The 22,192-nt window shown below is 41.9% G+C and overlaps 1 protein-coding gene across 1 annotated transcript in view; it reads left to right on the top strand.

The window, feature by feature from the left end:
• The window catches only part of hgf (hepatocyte growth factor), a 40,721-nt gene that overhangs the window by 13,915 nt on the left and 4,614 nt on the right, over positions 1 to 22,192 (top strand). Inside the window, exons 5-17 of the mRNA XM_033039810.1 lie at positions 677 to 819; positions 1,321 to 1,441; positions 2,083 to 2,201; positions 4,345 to 4,510; positions 6,396 to 6,529; positions 8,434 to 8,536; positions 9,902 to 10,032; positions 11,307 to 11,336; positions 12,218 to 12,329; positions 15,366 to 15,440; positions 17,514 to 17,657; positions 19,764 to 19,870; positions 22,026 to 22,171. Of these exons, the coding sequence (XP_032895701.1) occupies positions 677 to 819; positions 1,321 to 1,441; positions 2,083 to 2,201; positions 4,345 to 4,510; positions 6,396 to 6,529; positions 8,434 to 8,536; positions 9,902 to 10,032; positions 11,307 to 11,336; positions 12,218 to 12,329; positions 15,366 to 15,440; positions 17,514 to 17,657; positions 19,764 to 19,870; positions 22,026 to 22,171 (1,531 nt within the window). The remainder of the gene's footprint in view (positions 1 to 676; positions 820 to 1,320; positions 1,442 to 2,082; positions 2,202 to 4,344; positions 4,511 to 6,395; positions 6,530 to 8,433; positions 8,537 to 9,901; positions 10,033 to 11,306; positions 11,337 to 12,217; positions 12,330 to 15,365; positions 15,441 to 17,513; positions 17,658 to 19,763; positions 19,871 to 22,025; positions 22,172 to 22,192) is intronic.

Genomic DNA, 22,192 nt, shown 5'->3' on the forward strand with positions numbered 1-22,192 from the left:
TTTTAATTTGTCCTCTCTCGCACCTATCCCCACCCTAGAGACTTGGGTAGCACATGGATGCCATGGTTAATGCTATGAATATATTAATTGTTAACGTGATGCTAAAGTATATTTCCCAAAAAATGAAAATTCCCTGCTGGATACATGCAATTCTGAATGACAACAAATGCAGCAAATATAAAGCATGCCACGTGGACGAGTGTTTTGAGCTTTCTGGCAAATGTTCTTTGTGAAATGTTTTCTATTCTTATTAACTGCGTTAAGTTAATGAAATAGCCATGCTGGATAGCTCATTTTTCATTAAACATTGGTGTCACTTTCTGTTGTGGGCATATTTTGTGATCAAATGCAGAGAAAAACACAGCAAATAAACCTGGATGACATGTCCTTTATTTTGCACTGGCATCCTTGAATAAAGTTGTTAATTATGACTTAATCAATCTTTTTCTGTGCTGTTCATTCAACCAGAGTGAGATAGACAGCATTTGATCTCACCAGAGTGAACTGCATTAAAAGTAAATTCCCAGAGGAAGAAGGAAAGGGAGATTGATAAAGTCCAGATGCTGCTTAATTTATCTGATTGCACATTATGAAACCCAATATATTTAATAATTTTGTGATTGGATATGGGCTGCATGTATCCTTGATTGGAACCAAACTTTGTTTCTTTAACAAGGTTTTTGCCTTCAAATGACCGGAATAAGGACCTGCAGGAAAACTATTGCAGGAATCCAGCTGATGATGAAGGAGGTCCATGGTGTTTTACAATGGATCCAAAGATACGGCTGGAAAGCTGTGCAATTCCACAATGTTCTGAAGGTAACGTGCTCTCTTTTGAGGTGCACAGAAATCTATTCTGTAAATGTCTAAATATCGCGCACACAAATAGATCAGGAAAGTTAAGTGCCTGGTTTTAGAACAAGCACCTCTTATAATTTTAGATTTGGTTGGATAACCATATAACCATATAACAATTACAGCACGGAAACAGGCCATCTCGACCCTTCTAGTCCGTGCCGAACACATAATCTCCCCTAAATGATTTGAATCAGTGATGCAAGGAAGTCCCCTAGCTCTTAAATATTCAATCCTGTTCATCCTTTTCCTACACTTCATAAGCATAAGTTCTAGGAGCAGAATTTGGCCATTTGGCCCATCAGGTCGACTCCGCCATTCAACTATGGCTCATCTATCCTTCCATTTCAACCCCATTTTTGCTGCCTTCGCTCCACAACCCTTGACACCTTTACTAACCACCTTTGACTTAAGGAAATTTAGATCCAATCTTCTTTTTTAAAATTGTCATCTTCTACTATCCAGTTGAATGCATGACGTGTAACGGGGAAGGTTACAGAGGCCCCATGGACCACACGATGTCTGGAAAGGAATGTCAACGATGGGACCTGCAGAAGCCACATAAACATAGATTCCATCCTGAACGGTGAGACACCATTGAGAAATGCAAGGATACTTGTTTAGATTACTTTGCAATCCTTCATCAACCAAAATGCTTTACTTGTCGCGAGTAAGTTGATAATTGAGCTAGCCATTACGACATACTCGATGTTGCCTGGCAAAAATGGACAGCCGTTTCAAATTAACAAATAAATAAATGCATCAATATATTTCAATTTGTACTGTATGCAAGAAGTCTGTTGGATTGAGCACTACAGCTTCTGTTCCAAGTTTAAGACTGATAAGAAAATGTTCCTTAATTTGACATAATCACGGCTGAAATGGAAATCTGGCTTAAGGTGCCCTTGAGGATAATTAATAGATCTGATGTTGTGACGAGTTTATAAATTTACACTAATTCCATGCTAATGGAGTAATGGAGCCTTGCTGAGTGTGCTTACCCTTTGTACAGGTTGCCTGAAATGATAGTGTTACATTAGCACTTTTCCTATAGAAACAATGGACAGTATTGGCATGACATTTTGTCATGTTTGAAAATCTTGGTTGGTTTTGTACTGCACTCCCCTCTTCTTGAGCTCGATGACATTTGCTTTATCTATTACATTGTGACTGTATTAAGATTCATTCTCAAATGAGCCATTGCAGCTGTTATGGTTTAATATGCAGATTTTCCGATAAAGGGCTTGATGACAATTATTGCCGAAATCCAAATGGCCGTACCAAGCCATGGTGCTACACACTTGACCCTGATAAACCATGGGAATACTGTGCAATTAAGGAATGTGGTGAGTAAACATTTTAAAATTTTATTACATAAAAGAAGTTGCTTTCCACATGCTTGCCAATTTCTGATGAATTTCACAGTTGTTGCTAGTGACTTCTGTCTGTCTCTAAAACTCTCATCTTGTTTGTTTGGGTGTCTGAGTGAGTGAGATCCTGAAATTATCCCAAAACGGTACACGATAGCACTACAATTTTTGCACCACCTTACTCACAATTGATCTGTGGTGTGTTTTCAAAAAGTTTAGTTCAGATTGATGTTATATTTTACGTTATTCAAATTTTCTACTTTACAAAATCCAGTTTGAGAAAGAATGACTTGCAGTGGCAGTTGCTGGCAGTTACATCTATGACGTCACAATGGGATCTCATTTACACAAACTGCCCGTGAACAGTGCTCCACCCGACAATTACACCACAATGGGATCTCATTTAAATCCATCCGACAATGAGAGATTTGTTACATTGTTATAAGGAGAGGGAGGAGGAGAAATGTAATTTAAACATTGTGTTTAGTGGGGGAGTGCGATAGGGGAGAGGTGAGGGAGGGAGTGGAGGACGGGAGGATCGGAGGCCTGGGTGCTGAGCCTGGCTCTGAGGGTGCCAACAGCTGATGCTCCTCCGGGACACGCAGGAAGGGAGAGGAGCGGCAACCTCGAGATCCTGGGGAGGTGAGGAGGGAGAAACATAGAAACATAGAAAATAGGTGCAGGAGTAGGCCATTCGGCCCTTTGAGCCCTAACCGCCATTCAATATGATCATGGCTGATCATCCAACTCAGTATCCTGTACCTGCCTTCTCTCCATACCCCCTGATCTCTTTAGCCACAAGGGCCGCATCTAACTTCCTCTTAAATATAGCTAATGAACTGGCCTCAACTACCTTCTGTGGCAGAGAATTCCAGAGATTCACCACTCTCTGTGTGAAAAATGTTTTCCTCATCTCGGTCCTAAAAGATTTCCCCCTTATCCTTAAACTGTGAATACTTGTTCTGGACTTCCCCAACATCGGGAACAATCTTCCTGCATCTAGCCTGCCCAACCCCTTAAGAATGTTGTAAGTTTCTAATCCCCCTGGGGGGATTGAGGGAGGGGGAGAAAGTGGGGGGGGGGGGGTTATGGGGGAGACTGGGGGATTGAGGAAGAGGAAGGGGTATGCAGGGAAAGGGAGGGGAAAGTGGGGGAGGTGAGGAGGGAGTGTGGGGAGCAGGGGGGGATAGAGGGAGAGGAGGGGGTAGGGATGGGAGAGGAGTTATGGAGGGAGAGAGTGATTGAGGGTAGGGAAAGGAGAGGGAGGGAGAGGTGAGAGAGGGATTGGGCAGTGGAGGAGGAGAGGGGAAAGAAGAGTGAGGGTGAAGAGGAAGGGGAGAGAGTGCTGGGGATGAGGGGAATGGAGCCACGCCTGTGCAGTTGGGGACTATGGGTGAGTGGTGGAATATTGCATTGAGTGAACGGGCTTGCATTGAGTCCCCTTGAGGGACCCGGCCTCCCATATGACAGGGACCCAATGGGTCTAGTAGTATATAAAAGCAGTCAATCGTACAAGGCATGATTCACATTTTCCTCAATGCACAAAGACATTGCTGAAAAAGAAACTTGGTGACCACAATAAAATCTCTTGCATTGGATTGTTAAAAGTTCATTGCAAAAGTAATGATGTCTTCAGTGATGTATAGTCTGACTAAGAAGCGTTATTTACAAAATCACCCTTCCCTCGGCTCTGTTCAAGCACTGCACATTGATGACTCAGAAACTGGCCTTTGGAGCTCAGCGAAATGTTTGGGAATCTCATTAAACCACAGTTTCTCCAGGGACTTTCTCCAAAGTAGGAAGCGTCTCATAGCTACATAACCTTTCTTGTTCCGAGTGCATTTCATCAATCTCTAAGTTTAAGCAATAAATTGTCTTGCGATATTTATTTAATAGGATGCGCATTAATTTCTGAAAGAAGCAATGATAAATGCACCTTTGCATCTTGAAAGTGGGCCTGGCCTTTGAACAAGGGTGTTTGTTTCATTGAAACCGACTACTTGGATGGGAATATGTTCAGCGCTAATTGCCAAAGGCAATAATACTTTGACATTACATTTGTGAGCTTGTGATAAAAACAACTCAATTCTGAAAAGGGACTTTTTTTAACATGTTCCAGTCCATAATTGTGATCATGATTTGGAGATGACCACCAAATGTTTCAAGGAGCTCGGGGAGAGTTACAGAGGGACAGTGAACACCACCCCTTCCGGAATCCCCTGCCAGCGGTGGGATTCGCAGTCTCCTCACCGTCACAGCTTTGTTCCTGAGGACTATAAATGCAAGTGAGTAATCAAGGCTTCAGCTGAGGTTATAAACCTTGTGTATGGTTCTTTCTTTTATGGCTGTAATCTTTTCCAGATGGTGTGGCTGTTTTTCCCACACAAAATATTTTAATTGCTCATATTGTTTTAAAACAATAATGCTTCATGCAACATCCAGGCTATTCAGCCCAACAGGACTGTTTCAGTATTTATATTCCACAAATATAAATACTTTGTTCTCCCATTCCCTCATTGTTGAAGGAGTCTGCTAGAGACTAGATGTGAATGATCTGGATGAGGGAATTGATGGCTTTATGGCCAGGTTTATGGTCATACAAAGATTACTAGAGGGGGAGGTAGTGTTGAGGAAGCAGATAGGCTGCAGAAGCACTGGACAGGTTGGGAGAGTTGGCAAAGTAGTAGAAAATGGAACACAGCCTAGCAAATTATATGGTCATGCACTTTGGTAGAAGGAATAAAGGCATAGACCTTATTCTAAATGGGGAGAGGATTCAGAAATCAGAAGTGCAAAGGGACCTGGGTTCAGGATTCCCAAAAGGTACATTTGCAGGTTGAGTGGGTGGTGAGGAAGGCAAATGCAATGTTAGCATTAATTTCAAGGGACTAGAATATAAAAGCAAGGATGTGATGCTGAGGTTTTATCTGGTGCTGGAAGGCCACGTTTAGAGTATTGTGAGCAGTTGTGGGCCTCATCTCTGAGGAAGGATGTGCTGGCTTTGGGGAGGGTCCAGAGGAGGCTCATGAGAATGATTCCAGGGATGATTGGTTTGACATATTAGGTGTGTTTGGAGGCTCTCGGCCTGTACTTACTGGAGTTTAGATGGATGAGGGGAGATGTCATTGAAAACTACCGGATAATGAAAGATCTAGACAGAGTGGACATGGGATGGATGTTTATAGTAATGGGAGAGTCTAGAACCAAAGGGCACAGCCTCAGAATAAAAGGACACACCTTTAGAATGGTGACAATGAGGAATTTCTTTAGTCAGAGGGTGGTAAATCGGTGGAATTCATTGCCACTGCCGGCTCTGGAGGCAAAGTCATAGGGTATTTTTTAAGCAGTGATTGATAGATTTTTGATTCGTAAGGGTGTCAAAGGTTACAGGGAGCAGGCTGGTGAATGGGGTTGAGAGGGACAAAAAGATCAGCTGTAATTCAATGGCAGAGTAGAATCAATGGGTTGAATTAATTCTGCACCTATGTCTTATGATCTTAATTTGCATTTTTGAATAATCTCTCCGACATCTTTAATAGCTTATGGTTGCATCTATGAGCCATTGTATTCTAATGCTGTGTTTCTCTTTAATAAATAGTCATGATATAGCATGGAAATATCTATATTTAGAATATTGTCTCAAAATAATTAGAATATCTTTATGAACTGAGTTATCTATGCGTAATGAAGAGACACTTTTGGTCATATCTTTACATACATTGAGGGTAATATCAACCAGTTCAAACATCACAAGACAGCGGAAGACAACAAATGGCACAGTGTGAGATCATTATCAGTCCTTACATTTTTCTGGCAAGGAATTTGTTTCAATCCCCTTATTGGCAGTGAACGGCAATTGCTCCATCAATAGTAGAGGACATGGGACATTCGGAACCAGGACAGTGTTTTGCTTGTTGCCGCCACAATGCCGAACTGTCATATCAGTGATGCTCTAAACTCCATTAGTAATCATAACATGAAAAGGGGAGAGTTTGAAATTTAGATGTAAGTGCATATCATAGACCGAGGTATTTGAATATGCTATTCAATTAGAACTTGTGTATTGAGTTATATAAGGTATATTTTGTCATTTTGTATGGAGTAAGCATTCAATCTGTTCCATTACAAGCCTTGTTCATCATTTAATACTCACTCATTAATGCTGCACAGGGACCTGAACAAAAATCACTGCAGGAACCCTGACGGAGCAGAAGCCCCCTGGTGTTTCACGACGGATCCTGAGATTCGAGTAGCCTACTGTTTTCATATCCCACGATGTGAGGATACAACCCCACAGTCTGAAGGTAAAGTGGACGAACAGCTCTCTGGATCTTACACTTACATCAAAATTCAGCATGTGGAGAATTTCTTCAAGTATGAAAGGATGTTTCTAAATTCAGAGATGAATGCTTTAGATCTGAATTCCTGTTTTCCTTCAATTCATTGTATATACACAGCAATTAACTTCAGACAGTCACATAGAAAAACATTTAGAATATGAGATGACAGGAGAAGCATGCACCTGTCCTGGCCTCTACACATTCCTGTGCACGTTCCTGTGTAACGTACAATATTGATGAATAGTAAACATATTGGTTTCACACAGTATCAGTCAGCGTCTGAGAGTGACTTGTGGAACTAGAGAGCAGGTAATGTGTTTCTGATCTTTATCAGAATTTCTGAAACAAAGAACTAATATTTGAACAGCACCTCCATTACGCACGTTACCCTGGAGGTTTCAATGATTTATTGATGCACTACCTGTCCAGCTATTTCAGTTGTTCAAGAAGGAACTGTAGATGCTGGAAAATCGAAGGTTGACAAAAATGCTGGAGAAACTCAGTGGGTGCGGCAGCATCTATGGATCTAGGCAACGTTGCCTATTTCCTTCGCTCCACAGATGCTGCCGCACCTGCTGTGTTTCTCCAGCATTTTTGTCTACCAGCTATTTCAGTTCCTTTTTTATGTTACACCAGCTGATGCATACTGTAGAATGGGCTTGACTTGCCCAAAATTGGTTGACTTGAGACAGAAAAGGGGGCAAACTCCAAAGGGGTCAAATAATCATTCAAACAATCTTAATTCAGAATTCAACTCTGGAAGAACACCTACTTTATCAAGGTGTTCAAGAAGGAACTGCAGATGCTGTCTGAAGAAGGGTTTCGGCCCGAAACGTTACCTATTTCCTTCGCTCCATAGATGCTGCTGCACCCGCTGAGTTTCTCCAGCATTTTTGTGTACCTACTTTATCAATCTTTCTTGTTCCTTTTTGATTCCTTTTTGATTTCCTTTCCGTGGTGATTCTGAGACATCGAAAAGATTGTGGAAAGGCTTTGCTGCACATTAATGTGAGCTTTGCAGGAATTCATCCATACATAAAGTTGTTCACAAGTTATCCTACCTCAAGGAACCGCTCTCTCAATGTGATTCACGGTGCTAGGCATTAGTTATGGAAATTAATACAGGATCAGGAATTCTCTGCAAAAAAATTTATTCTTTACCTGGTGTTGACATTTCTGCAATGGTATTTTTTCATCTTTTATACTATTCAATATATCTTACTTTGATTAAACCAAATTAAAACTGTTTTCTTTTAAAAAATAATGTCTCCATGTTCATTCTCTGTGCTCCAAATTAGCTTTCCTCTGCAATGCCGCTCACTTCTGTCAAACATGGAGAAACTGAATTTTGTTTTGACTTGTAAAACATGGTGATGATCTCAATAAAATGTTCTCTGATCTTTTCTCGACATGTTACAGGACCATAGGTTATTGAAACATAGAATTCTTAGTGGGTTAGAAGTGGGATAGCTGAAGAAAGTTGACAAAACGTACAGACCAATTCAGACTCAACAGCAGGATCCAGTTAACTAGTGAGATGTGGGAATACTCTATGTTAGTTTTGGAATTTCCCACTGTGAGTGCAGAGTCAAATCTGGGAAAATGTTGCCCCAGATGTAAGTAGGATTTTGGATATAATCAGGTGGATTAAGGGGAAGAAGTGCACAGTGGGTGTTTTACACAATTACGTTGTGTTAGCTCACTGGGTCCTCCACATAGATTGGCCTTGTAAAAGCAAACCCACACTGAGCCAATGGCCTTAAGAAAAGTAGGAACAATGATAATAGAAAAGAAGCTCTAGGATGAATCGAGAAGATGAGTTGATATTGGAAGATTTGGCTTAAAAGTGATGTTTTCTTTTTGTGCAGAGTGTTACCAGGGTACTGGAGCCGCCTACAGAGGAACTGTGGCTCAAACTCGGGCTGGTTTATCATGTGCACCGTGGGTGAATTATGCCCAGATTCTCGAAAGGTAAGACATTATTATAATTAATTATTTCTAACCTTTGTGAAATACAAGTTTGTTTCTGCTGATCATTTGTTGGGGTGGGACTTGCAACAGATTATTGAATGATTGTTTTTGTAGCAGTGACCTGGATAATGGCGTGGTCCTTCTACAAACAGTTAACCATGGTGCACATAGATTCTTCAAGCTAATGCAATGCTTATTGCCATTAATTGCCAACCCCTTCACATTCTTCTTTGTGACAAAGAAACATAAAAATAAAAAATTCCATTAATCTATTATCAATATGTCTGGTTTCCCTCCCATACATTTTCCAAACATATTCTGTGCTGATTTGAAATTTACATCCTTGAAATCCGCAGTAATTTAGTGATGGGTTATAGCGATGAAGGTTCAAAGGTCAGTTTATTGTCACATGTACCAATTAAGATACAGTGAAACTCGAATTACCATAGAGTCTTTAAGCATAGAAACGTGCCCTTCAGCACAATTAGCCTCCACTGGCCAACATGTCCCATCTACACTAGTCTCACCTGCCTGCATTTGGTCCGAATCCCTCTAAACCTGTCCTCTCCATGTACCATCAGGCATGTGCTGATTTTGGTGTTACATTTTTTCCACTTTTGCATATTGTCTGAATGTGCACAGTGCAACTCCACAGCACATTTTGAGCAGTGTAAATGTGTGACTGGTTGCTGCAGTAATGGCTCATGATAGTTGAGGCATGAAAATTCCTCCACAATTTGGCAGATAACTTTCCAATCTGCTCTACTCTTCTTTGTGCTGCAATGTGAATGAATTCCACAACATTGATGGAATGCTTGGTCAATTATCCAAATATATCCGTGGAGAATTATAATTCTGATTTCCAATTGAAGTGCTGATCACTCCCTCCTCAGTAGGTTGAAGAGCACTAGCTACATGGCCCTATTTTAGTAACTGTGATGCAGCGGTGGAGTTGCTGCCTTACAGTGCTTGCAGTGCCGAAGACGAGGGTTCGATTTCGACTACGGGTGCTGTCTGTATGGAGTTTGTATGTTCTCCCCGTGACCGTGTGGGTGTTCTCTGAGATATTCGGTTTCCTCCCACACTCCAAAGACATACAGGTTTGTAGGTTAATTGGTTTGGTATAAGTGTAAATTGTCCCCAGTGTGTGTAGGATAGTGTTAATGAGCGGTGATCGCTGGTCGGTGCGGACTCCATGGGTCCAAGGGCCTGTTTCCATGCTGTATCGCTAAACAGAACGAAACTTAAAATTTGATTCATTGCTGATGTGAAATTATATGTTTGTATGGAAAGGTTAAAAATACATCCTGCTGTAATATTTTGAAAGGAATTGTTGTGTAACTGCTGTCCTTTAACTCTGTGCAGAACCATACCGCATACTAACTCTGTCAGCCTTGTGAAGAATTACTGTCGCAATCCAGATTCGGACATACATGGCCCCTGGTGTTACACTAATGATCCTCTCACCCCGTGGGACTACTGTGCCATTGAGCCTTGTAAGTACCTCAAGTTCTAGCCCTGATCGCGTAAGATCCACAACCTATAATGCTGTTGCTCAACAGTAGCAATGATCAAGACTGGAGGTTGGGATCTATTAATCTGAGCAGGGCTTTTTTGGTCTGTCTATTTTTATTATTTAACTCAGCAAAAAAAATTTGGAATGTTTCGCATTGTGTAGGTTAACGCTCATTCGTCAAATGAGTCCTCCTCAAATAAGTCTGAAGTTGTTGCCTTTATTTCTGATACCCTACGACATAAGTGTAGCTGCCATGTATTCTCAAGGTTTGTGCATTTTCTCTAATAGTAATGCAACACACAGTGATACAACTCCGCTGATAGGTCCCCAGCTTGGCTGCCACCTTTACAACTTCCAGCAGGTCTGCGGAGCCTTTGTCGTGTAGTGGGGTTCTTTCTGTAATTGTATCCACTGAACATAAAGCAGCTTTGGAGACTCAAAAGAACGCATAATTATTATGCCAGTCAACTCTGAACTGACCTAAGGTGTAGCGATCTCCACTGTACGGCACATTATTTTAAGGCAATAGTGAATGTAACAGCTAATGTACACAAGCCACTAATCAACTTGCATACGCCACCTAAACCAAAGCTAGGGAACAGAAGAAGGCATTTGTTATAACTTTTTTGACATTTAGGTGTTTCCATTGTTTAGTGCACATAGGAGTGCACTAATATATTCATTGAAGCCAGTTATAAATATTTGGCGTTTCTAATTCTGAATCCTCAGCCTCCACTGGAGAAATCATTTAATCTTTGAATGGCATTGGTGGATATAAATATAATCTATCCATGACTTTTAGCCACTATTTATAAACTACTTTTGACTCGCTGTTTAAATGGATTTTCATTCTTTAAGAAAGCATTTTGCAGATATCAAGGCTAAGCAAGAATTGTTTGCAATAACTGTGGAATAAACATATTTTTATGCTCTCTTTTCACTTGCCTACACAAACATTGGATCTACGATACACAAACATTACATCATAGCTTGCTTCAATTGGCATCTGACTGCATTTTAAGTAATCCATTGCACTTTGCATGGATTAGTTTGAATGGCATGTTTGAACCACTTCTAGTTTTGGAAGGTTTTGACTAAAGTTGGAACAATGCAGGATAGATGAGTTTTATCTGAGCTCTCAGTGTTCCTAAAACTGTATTTTTTGTTCCTGATGGATACTAAAAGCATGTTTAGCATGTTGCCTTTTATTCCTTCGATTCAAGGAATATTAACTTTTGTGTTCTTTCTATTTAGGCGACAAGAGAGCCAATGTGCCCTCAACAGGTAAACTTGTCTTATCCTTTGTTATTTTTATAGAAATATTCAAATTTAGTTTCTTGATCCAGACCTCATGTCAAAACAGAAGCCTATTGCGATCTGACAATTGCGATCCGACAGTTTGAACAGAATCTTCACACTTTCCCTGCCTGCAAATAATTGCTGTCATCTACTCTCTGCTGTCTCCTGACTCCACAGACCATTGTTCATCTTTTGAACCTCTTTTCTTGTGATACCCTCCATTCAAACCTGTTTTCTTTTTCAGATCTGATTCAGAAATTCATTCAGGAAAGTGCGCAGTTCTTCTTAACACAAACCCAGTTGAATTATATGCAGTATAATTAATTTGAAACTATACCACTATTATAATGCAATGGTTTGGAGGGACGGGGGGGGGGAGGAGTAGGGTGTGTGAGGAATTCAATACTGTGTTGTGTGGATACCCAGTTTGATTTTTCGAGAAGCTCTAGCTGCCACTTTTTTCTCTCCAAATTCCATTTATGCGCACTGTGCAAAACATTTATCTACCGCTTATGACTTATTGTTAATGCTGTCTTAATTTACTCGCATTCCACCATTCACACACCTTGAACCTAGAATTTATCTCTACATCAGTGTTCCTACCAATTGAATGCAGCTGCACGATCTAATATCCTGCCCCACTGCCATCCCTTCCACCTTTCTGAGGGGCATGTGGTCAACTGTTCAGATGGAGGTTTTGTAAGGATCTGGTGGTGGTAGGGGGGCTGATACAGTGCAGGCGGAATACTTATCATTTTTTGATTGCAGCATTATTAACAGTAAGAATCTTCATATTATTGGAGGACTGCAGTAAGTTTTAGCATTTCATGCAAAGCCTAAAAGTTAATATCAAACTTTTTTTTCAGTTCAATCTCCAGCCAACACGCAATGCCTACGAATAAAGGCAGCGACAAGGATAGTCAATGGATTTCGAGCAAAGGCCGGAACATCCAGCTGGATGGTCAGCCTGCGGCACAGGTAAGCCTGTCTGAATCACAAACAAACCTTCCTGATGACAGAAAGAAATGTGAGGGGTCTCATTTTCAAAGTGAGTGATCTACAAACTTTCCATGTTGACTGTTCCTGAACCCCTCTGTCGGTGGATCACCAGCTTCCTGACAGACAGGAAGCAGCATGGGAGGCTGGGAAAGCACATCTCGGACCCGCAGACCCTCAACATAGGAGCACCGCAAGGCTGCGTACTCTCCCCTGCCCTCTCCTCTACTCTCTCTACACCAATGACTGCACCTCCACTGACTCCTCTGTCAAGCTTCTCAAGTTTGCAGATGACACAACCCTGATTGGACTGATCCAGGATGGGGAGGAATCTGCCTACAGGCAGGAAGTGCCATCGCAACAACCTGGAGAGCAATGTTCTTAGGACAGTGGAACTGATTGTAGACTTTAGGAGAGCTCCCCCTCACCCCACTCACCATCAACAACACCGCAGTCACATCTGTGGAGTTTTTTAAGTTCCTGAGAACCATCATCTCCAAGGACCTTAAATGGGGGGCCACCTTCGACTCCACAGTCAAAAAGGCACAACAGAAGATGTCGCAGATTGAGGAAGCACAATATGCCACAGGCAATAATGGTCCAATTCTATATGGCCATCGTAGAGTCTGTCCTCACCTTCTCCATCATGGTCTGGTTTGGCGCAGCCACCAAGCACGACATCCGGAGGCTGCAGCGAATCGTCCGATCAGCTATTGGTTGCAACCTTCCCTCCATTGACGAACTGTACACTGCAAGGGCCAGGAAGCGAGCGGGTAAGATCATCTCTGACCCCTCTCATCCTGGCCACGAACTCTTTGAATCACTTTCCTCTGGAAGGAGACTCTGGACAGTCAAAGCTGCCACAGCCAGACATAAAAACAGCTTTTTTCCCCACGAGTAGTAGCTCCACTCAATAACCAAAAATCTGTAGCCTCATTTTGCTCTGGTATTTTATTTAATTCACATGTTTAATCGATAATGTTTTATTATTAATGCTCAATGTTTTATGTGTCATTCCTAACTGTCACTGTATGTCATGTTGTCATTTGCAGGAGGAGCACCAAAGCAAGTTCATTGTATGTTAATACATGGCCAATAAAATTATTCATTCATTCATTTCTCACCATCAATGGCACCACTGTCTCCCTATCTCCCCAGGCCCGCAACCTTGGCGTGATCTTTGATTCCACCCTCTCCCTTGAGCCTCACATCCGCCATGTCATTAAAACCTCCTTCTTTCATCTCCGCATCATCGCCAAACTCAGACCCTCTCTCACACCTCCCGCTGCTGAAAGACTCATCCATGCCTTCATCTCCTCCCGACTGGACTACTGCAACTCACTTCTCCTTGGCATCAGCTCCACCTACATCAACCGACTCCAACTGGTCCAGAACGCAGCCGCCCGACTCATCACCCACACCAAATCCTGGCATCACATCACTCCAGTCCGCAAACAACTTCACTGGCTTCCCATCTCCCACCGGATCAACTACAAAACCCTGATCCTCACCTACAAATCCCTCCACCATCTGGCCCCCCCATATCTCACTGACCTCCTCTCCCCCTACCAACCCTCACGGTCCCTCAGATCCACATCAGCCGGTCTCCTCTCCATCCACAAGTCCAACCTCCGCAGCTTTGGGGACAGAGCCTTCTCCAGGGCAGCTCCCAGGCTCTGGAACTCCCTCCCCCAACTGATCCGCAATTCCGTGTCCCTCACCATCTTCCAATCCCGCCTCAAGACCCATCTCTTCACCTCTGCCTATCCTTAGCCCCACGTCCCCCTCCCTTTTCATCTGTGCATTAATTGCCTCATATTGTGTTTTGTATTGAATTCTGTCTTTACTTTGTGTACTAGTCATGTCTCTAATATTTATTTCATTCCCCTTACATGTTTTTCCTCTACCTGCTAAATTTCTGTAAGGTGTTCTTGAGACTCTTGAAAGGCGCCCATAAATAAAATTTATTATTATTATTATTATTATTATTATTATTATTTCCCCCTCACTGTGAAAGAACTCATGGTAAAAACAACACTGACGTCTGATGCCCAGTAGTTTGGCATTTTCCCCTCTATCTCTGTTCCATTCCTTAGTTTCATGTCCACTGTGGGAACGTCATCCAAATAATGGCTTTTTTATTTAGATTTTTTTTCTATTGACCCTGAGATGAGTGCAGATTGTTCCATTGCATTCTCCATCAGCTGGTTTTTACGAGTGTGGTTGAATGTTGTGCCACAGCGAATGCATTCCTCTGGGGTTTCAAATCTTCTCCTTGTCTATTTGAGATGGGCCTAGGACCTACTATGTGAGTTAGCAAATCAGCAGATAATGGGATTGAATGTATGTCTAGTACATGGCTCTAGTACTCGGAAAGTTAAGAAAATATAGTAGAATGACGAATCTTAACCCAATGTTGAATTTATGAAAAATAAGTTGATGAAGCCTCATTGATTTGCTCTGCGTACTAATACCACTTTTGGGTGGCACTTTGCTGCTATGAGTATACATGCACCGTTTTGTCAGGTAAATGCATTTAAACTGCACACGATGCTCTGCAAACATTATTTGGACTGGTTTGGCTTGTCATTCCAGTACAACATGAAGTTGGCTTTAGATTTCCTGGGCACTTTATGAACTTATTGTAAAAACTTTAATGGAATGAAAATGCAGACGTTTTTCTTCTCCATTACCCCCTCACTCCCCCCCCCCCCCCCCACAGCCCACTACCCTATCCCAGATCCCTTCTAACCATAGGAGTGCATTTATGCAACATGTCATGCTCTCTCATGACCTGCAGTTGAACTGCAGATTGAATGGATGTGATTTACACACTGTTACTGTTGGCTTTGTACCAACAGTACAGCCTAATATTACCGTGCAAAAGGTTTATGAGCATTTCCTACACTTTGCACCTCCAAAAAGGATGAAAATGCAATGCAGTATGTACTTTATTGATTTGTAAGTGGCTTGAGTTTATTCTGTAACTTTAATAAAATTTGTCCCTCTCTCTTTCAGAGACGTACATTTCTGTGGAGGGTCGCTGATCGAAGAAGACTGGGTTCTCACAGCTAAGCATTGTTTCTCCACATGGTATTAAAGCTTGATCACTTTAACTATCTGTTTAAAAGCTAATGCAGTCAGTTATCATCTCAAGCCTGAAGTCCATCTTTGCAGGGTTGGTGGAAATTCAGAGAAGGGAAGCAATTAGTGCCACCCGAGTATTCATTAATAAACCAAATAAAATGCTGGAAACACTCAGCAAGTCTGGCAGCAGTTGTGGAAAAAAAAACAGTTAGCCTTTCTTATTGAAGACTCTTTTCCAAGAGGTAAACATATCACATTTGTTTTGTTTTTATTGACTGGAGTGTTATAAGTTCAGAAGGACTTCTGCTGTATGAGCACAGTGAGTGGATAAATCAAGGTTGTTGACATTGCATCAGTGGTTTGCTGAGAATAGGTCCATAAAGGATAAGAAACAAGAGGAAGGGGTCCAGATGAGTCAGGGATTCGGGGATTGTTCACAGATGGGGGTAAAAACTCCTGGCCAAGGAAATGGTCATGGATGAAGAAGAATAGTCAACATCATGCTGAACACAGGATTCATTGAGAAACGTTGCAAAAGCAGAGATTCAGCCAAAGTAGAATGTAACAATGGACACACAATGAACTGCAGAAACTGGAATTTTGAGCAAAACACAAAGTGCTGGAGGAACTTAGCTGCATCTGTAGAGGGAATGAAAAGGGAAAGTTTCAGGTTGGGACCCTTTTTCAGATTGTAGTAGGCTGGAGAAAGCTGGATAGGAGGTGGGTCGGGTCAAAATCTGGCTTGTGTTAGAGGGTACAGGTTCATCTTGCATACAATGTAATAATGAAGGCTCCAACAAAATATGCAGCTTCAAAAGTGTGGGGCAGCTATAATCCCAAATGGCTTTAATACTCAATAATACTTTAATAGTAGCACTCAGTTGTATAGATGATGATGGTGAAATGTTAGTAATTACTTAAGGGCCTGTCCCACTTACGTGTCCTCGTGGTCGCGTTGAGCCGAGACGGTCCCGCGAAGGTCGGGCGCGGTTCCATGCATGCGCACAGCCGTCTGGAGTGCGTGACGTCATTTGAAGATGGACACAAAGCTGGAGTAACTCAGCGGGACCGGCAGCATCTCTGGAGAGAAGCAATGGGTGATGTTTCGCGTTGAGACTCTTCTTCAGTCTGAAAAGAAGGGTCTTGACCCCAAACGTCACCCATTGCTTCTCTCCAGAGATGCTGCCGGTGCTGCTGAGTTACTCCTGCATTTTGTGTCTATCTTCAATTTTCTTGGCCTCGCTCTGGGAGTAGAAGTGGGGGCGGATCCGGACCGCAATGGCCGTGAGCCCCAGGCCGAGTTCGGCGATCATTTGCCTACTTCTGCTTCTGCTGCTGTTGAAAGTGAGATGTTGCATTGCACCAGGATCTTGGGCCTGTCCCACTTTGGCCGACAGGCCGTTGGCGCGTGAAGATTTTGTTCACTACAAAAATGTTGGAGCCCCGCGCGATGCCGCACACAACTACATACCCCTCCGCGCTTCTCAGTGGGACCGGCCCCGCGCAGCCATAAAATGCCCGTGCACCTCAAGGTCGCGTAATTTGCATGCCAAGGACACGTAAGTGGGACAGACCCGTTAGTATTCAATCAATTCTAGTCAGTGTATTACAGAACATTACAAAAGTATGGTGTAAAAATCTTACAATCTCATAATAACATTTTTGTGCATCAGTTCTGAAATGGTGATAACATTTGGTGTTCAAAATATTTGAGCACTTTCACATTTGAATGGCGTTGAAAGTCAACTGTATTGGATCATTTTAACTGCATGTCAGGATTATTTCATAGTGTGTAAATTAATCAGCAAAGCAATCATTACCCATTGTACCTTTTAGGTGTGATCAACTGTGTGTATGTGGTTGACTTTAACCTAGTTTTTATCTTGATCATTTTTATATTAAAAGAAAGCATTTGAAGAACAATGGATAATTTTGACTTGCTTTGAAAAAGCACACAGGCTCAGACTTTCATTCACTTACCTTTGAAAACTGTCACTGTGACAGTTTATGAACCTGTAGCCATCAGCACATTTCTGTCCAGATTTTTCATTCAAATAAAACGTGTTCCTTTTCTTGTAGTAAACCGGATTTAAGAGGATATGAAGCTGTGATGGGAATCCTCAAAGATGACAAACGTGAAGAATCCCACAAACAAGTGATGGGAATTTCTCAGCTGGTCTGCGGCCCAGAGGGATCCAATCTCGTGATGTTGAGGTTATCCAGGTTGGTCATTTAACACTCGGCTTTAAATGTTATGGTCAAGGAAGAGGGCATCTGGGCCAAAGTTCGTTTAAAGCATTTTCTATTATTATTTGTAGTGCATGTTTTCCCAGAGCTTTACATCTCCATTGGAAATAACATGTTACATTGTGCTTACTCTTCAGCTAAACACTTCTGATCAGCTACTGCTTACAGGAAGTTTTTATACAATGGATTTAAGGGATGTAGGAATGATTTAGTTTTTATTTATTCATGGGTTGTGAGGTTTGAAACTCGGATCGAAGTGCCCTGCCAATTGCTAATAGTCCTTGATCTGAATACCTTGATGGTTAATTTCGAAGGCAGTTAGGAACAGACCAATTTCTGATGGAACTGGAGTTACATATGTGCCTGAATATAGATATGTCCTTCCCTAAAAGAACCCAGTGGGTTGTTTGCAACAATCCAGTGGTTAACTGTTCACAGCTCTGGATTTTCGTTCCAGATTATTCAAGTACCCAGTTGTTGTGGTAGGATTTTGAGATTGAGCGTATTAACCACATAACCACCATATTATTCTGTCCCAGTGTGAGATGGGGAGTGGTAGAAGCAGAGGCCACAAAATATTTTCCAATGGAAAATTAGATATCTATTTGAAGCAAAGCACATCAGAAGGGGGAGAACAGAGCAATGGATTGATTGTTGAATGCTTAGCAAACACCCTGCATGGATGTGTACAACCACACTGCTCTATTAATGCAAACAAATAGGATTAGTGTAGATGGGTAACATGGTCGGTATGGACATGATGGGCCGAAGAGTCAATCTCTCTGTCTCTAGCCAAGAGATAGTTGTCTGGACTATAAGTCTATGGGGAGTGACCTATCTTCCTGCAGACATCCAGTTATGCCTAAACATGGGCCAGCACCAGAGCCAAAACTGCTTGGAGTTGGCGTGACTGGCCCACAGCCCAGGTGGCCATAAGGTGGCAGTATATAAAGGTTACAGTTAAGAACCAAACATCAGTTTTTTGCATTTACATTGTAACCATGTTGGATGAGTTGGATGATCAGCCATGATCATATTGAATGGCGGTGCAGGCTCGAAGGGCCAAATGGCCTACTCCTGCACCTATTTTCTATGTTTCTATGTTCACACCAAAGCACTTGGTTGCTGGTTAGCCCAAGCCGTCTGGCAACTATGTCCAGCTTCCCACTTCTACAACACTTGCACGCATGTTTTGAGCATTGACGACATCCAGTGTTTGATCTAGCCACTGTTGTTGGCTTGCAAAGTTGTTTCTGCTATTCAGTTCCACCCTTGTCCTTTGTACTGGGCTTGCCAGTCTATTAATATCGGGCAGCCCAGTGGATTTTGTGTGTGAGAAGTTCAACTGGTGCCGGCTGATTCACTGACCATGGGGTTTGATCATGGAAGCTGGTCAGAGCTTCCAGTGGGTGGGTTGGACAGAGTCCCTCTCTCACTGCCCACTCATTCGGTGCTTCAAACACTCACTGCCGCTTCACAGCCCCAGTCATTTCATGAATTTGTGTTTCTGGCAGTGTTGTGAATTACACAGTTTCCTAAACTAAATGTAACCGCTCTCCTCGTGTGCTCCTAACATCCTCCACAAGTGCTCAGCCTAGAACATTTTTGGGCATTAGATTTTGTTTTCTTTTCTTCTGGCTCTCTCTTCCTTGACTTTTTCTGCAGAGAGTGCAATTTGTTGTAGATCGGCCATTTGTTGATGTGTTACAAAAGTTTGTGAATGCAGTGCGGAGCTCCAGAGAAACCTGTTTGAAACTACCTTGACCCCAAGCAGAAATCATCTATCATAGCAGAGTAGAAGGAAGGCCAATGACATTAATGATGGATGCTGATAGCAATGACACTGCCCCTTCCCTACTGGCAAGAAAAGCAACCTCACATAAAGGTTAAATGATGTATATTTAGAAATAAAATAACAGATTGAAATGTGGATTTGAACTTTTGTACTGCTTTTCCCTGAATCTTTGCTTTCCCTGAATGTTGTTAATTGGATATTTAAGAAGTAGTGGAATTTAAACATGCACAGATCTTCCTGCTAGTTTTATGCCCTGGAATATTGTTCTATTTTAATTTCCTTTCCAGGCCGGTGAAATCTACCTACCATGTCCACAGAATCAGTCTACCAGTGTCTGGATGTGTAATACAAGAAGGTGTATACTGCAATATTTCTGGATGGGGAGAAACTAAAGGTGAGTAATCGAGTTTTTAACATTTTCAAAGTTGTAGAATTCTTCCAAAATATTCTCACGTCTTGGCGGATGTGGCCTGCATTGGATGATGTACATTCATCACTGTCCCATTAATGGGTCTCTTGGATTTTATGCATAATGAATACTAAAGATTAATTTAAGCCTGGTCGATGAGAATTAGGGATCTTGCCCATAGTTTTTAGTTTCATTTTTCTGCCTTCTCACCCAGTCCTTGCCTATTAGACTGAATGATTATGTTTTGCTCTTCCTGAGGATATGTCATTAACTCATTTTTAAATCCCAGGCACTGGGATAACTTGTGTCATCCACTCATTCTAAATATTGTAATCAGTCTCCCAGTAATCTGAATGTATTATTCAATAAGACAGGTGAAGGGAAAAGCTTCTTTCCATCGTGGGTCTGTGAGTTCAATGTTGGAAAATAGGTGCACTTACCTATTGACTATCTATTGACCTTAAGGTGCACTTACATCTTGACTGCCTTAGCAATGCTGTGGTGAAGTATCTGGACAAATCTGTAGAACTCAACTCGAACTTCACTGGTCCACTGACTGAAAATTGGGCACATCTTATAAAGAAAGCTCCTGCCACATCTCCACTTGGCCAAACAAAAACTCTTGTGCTTATGGTTCAAGGTTCCACAATAGGACTTGTCTCAAGTCGAGTTTACATCCATTTACAAAAGGCTCTTCAAATCGGAACCCATTTTCTGAGGCAAACTGCCACCAGTTGGCATTCTTTAAAAGGTTTATTTCACGCCGACTTGGAAGCTGGCTGGTGGACAGTAATGCAATGATTAATGTGGGAGATTAGTTTTTAAATTAAAAAAAAAAATAGATTGATCAGTGCTGGAGAAGTGTCCATTTCAAAAAAGCCATGTTTGTTGTTGCTGGAGGCATAATCAGATGTTAATTACATTACACTGCAGTGAAAGGGAAAGTAAGAATATAGATTTTACCATTAAACTTTGGTAGTTCATGGAAGTTTTGCAAATACATTTTAGTGAGAGCCTGTTGGGTAAATGGGGCTGAGGAACATTGAGAGGTTGCTGCCATGATTAGTTTGGGGAGGATGTGAGTGGCCATGAGTAGGTATTGGCGTGGTTCATAAGATCATAAGGTCAAGTGATAGGAGCAGAATTAGGCCATTCTGCCCATCAAGTCTACTCCTCCATTCAATTATAGCTGATCTATCTCGCCCTCCTAACCCCACTATCCTGCCTTCTCCCCATAACCTCAGAACCTGTACTAATCAAGAATCTATATCTGCCTTGAATATATCCACCGACGGCCTCCACAGCCTTCTGTGGCAAAGAATTCCACAGATTCACCACCTTCTGACTAAAGAAATTCCTCCTGATCTCCTAAAAGAATGTCCTTTAATTCTGAGGCTATGACCTCTAGTCCTAGACTCTCCCACTAATGGAAACATCCTCTCCACATCCACTCTATCCAAGCATTTTACTACAGGTTTCAATGAGGTCCCCCTCATTCTTCTAAACTCCAGTGAGTATAGGCCCAGTGCCATCAAAGGTTGATGGCTTTGACCAAGTGAGGCCCCACTAGGAAAGTTTAATCAATAAATTCAATTTTTCTCTCTGCCCCCCTTTTTGTCCGAGGTTCAGGTCCTCAGCAATATTTGCCACACGGGGTGGCCATTACCTCTATGGTTGCCTGTCTACATTGATCACTGATACCATTTGAATTAACCTCTGCTTTTTCTTGAGAATTTTGCATTTTTTCCACAGTTCAACTTCTGCATTTAGCATATGTTGACACATGTTGAGAGATCAGTGTATTTTAACAACTTCCCAACCATCCCTGTTTCTGCTGGCAAGAACATTTTGGCACCATTTAATTTGACTGAAAATGGCTCCAATCCTCTTTCTTTTCCATTACTCCAACTCCTCATCTATTCTTATCAACAATGTTGTTTTCAGCATTGAGTAATGTATTAACATTAATGGCTGACAGCTGGACAGCTGCTGATCTTTTTTTCTTCAGAAGCTAATTGAATTTTTATTTAAGGTGTTTTCTCCACATTATATTTTTTTCCTTGCATGTGTATCACTGGGAAAGTTACGTAGCTGGCAGATAAGCTGCCATTTTAAACTCATGATGTTGTTTTACCTTCAGGTACAGGTTATGAAGGTGAACTAAAGATAGCCCAGATCCCTATCGTTGGGACTAAGAAATGCAATGAGTACCATCAGGGAAAAATCCAAATTAATGAAACTGAAATCTGTGCCGGTGAAGAAGAGGGAACTGTTGGTACATGTGAGGTAAGAGAATCATTGGTGAGG

This window comes from Amblyraja radiata, chromosome 21 (assembly GCF_010909765.2).
Source record: "Amblyraja radiata isolate CabotCenter1 chromosome 21, sAmbRad1.1.pri, whole genome shotgun sequence".
NCBI lineage: Eukaryota > Metazoa > Chordata > Chondrichthyes > Rajiformes > Rajidae > Amblyraja > Amblyraja radiata.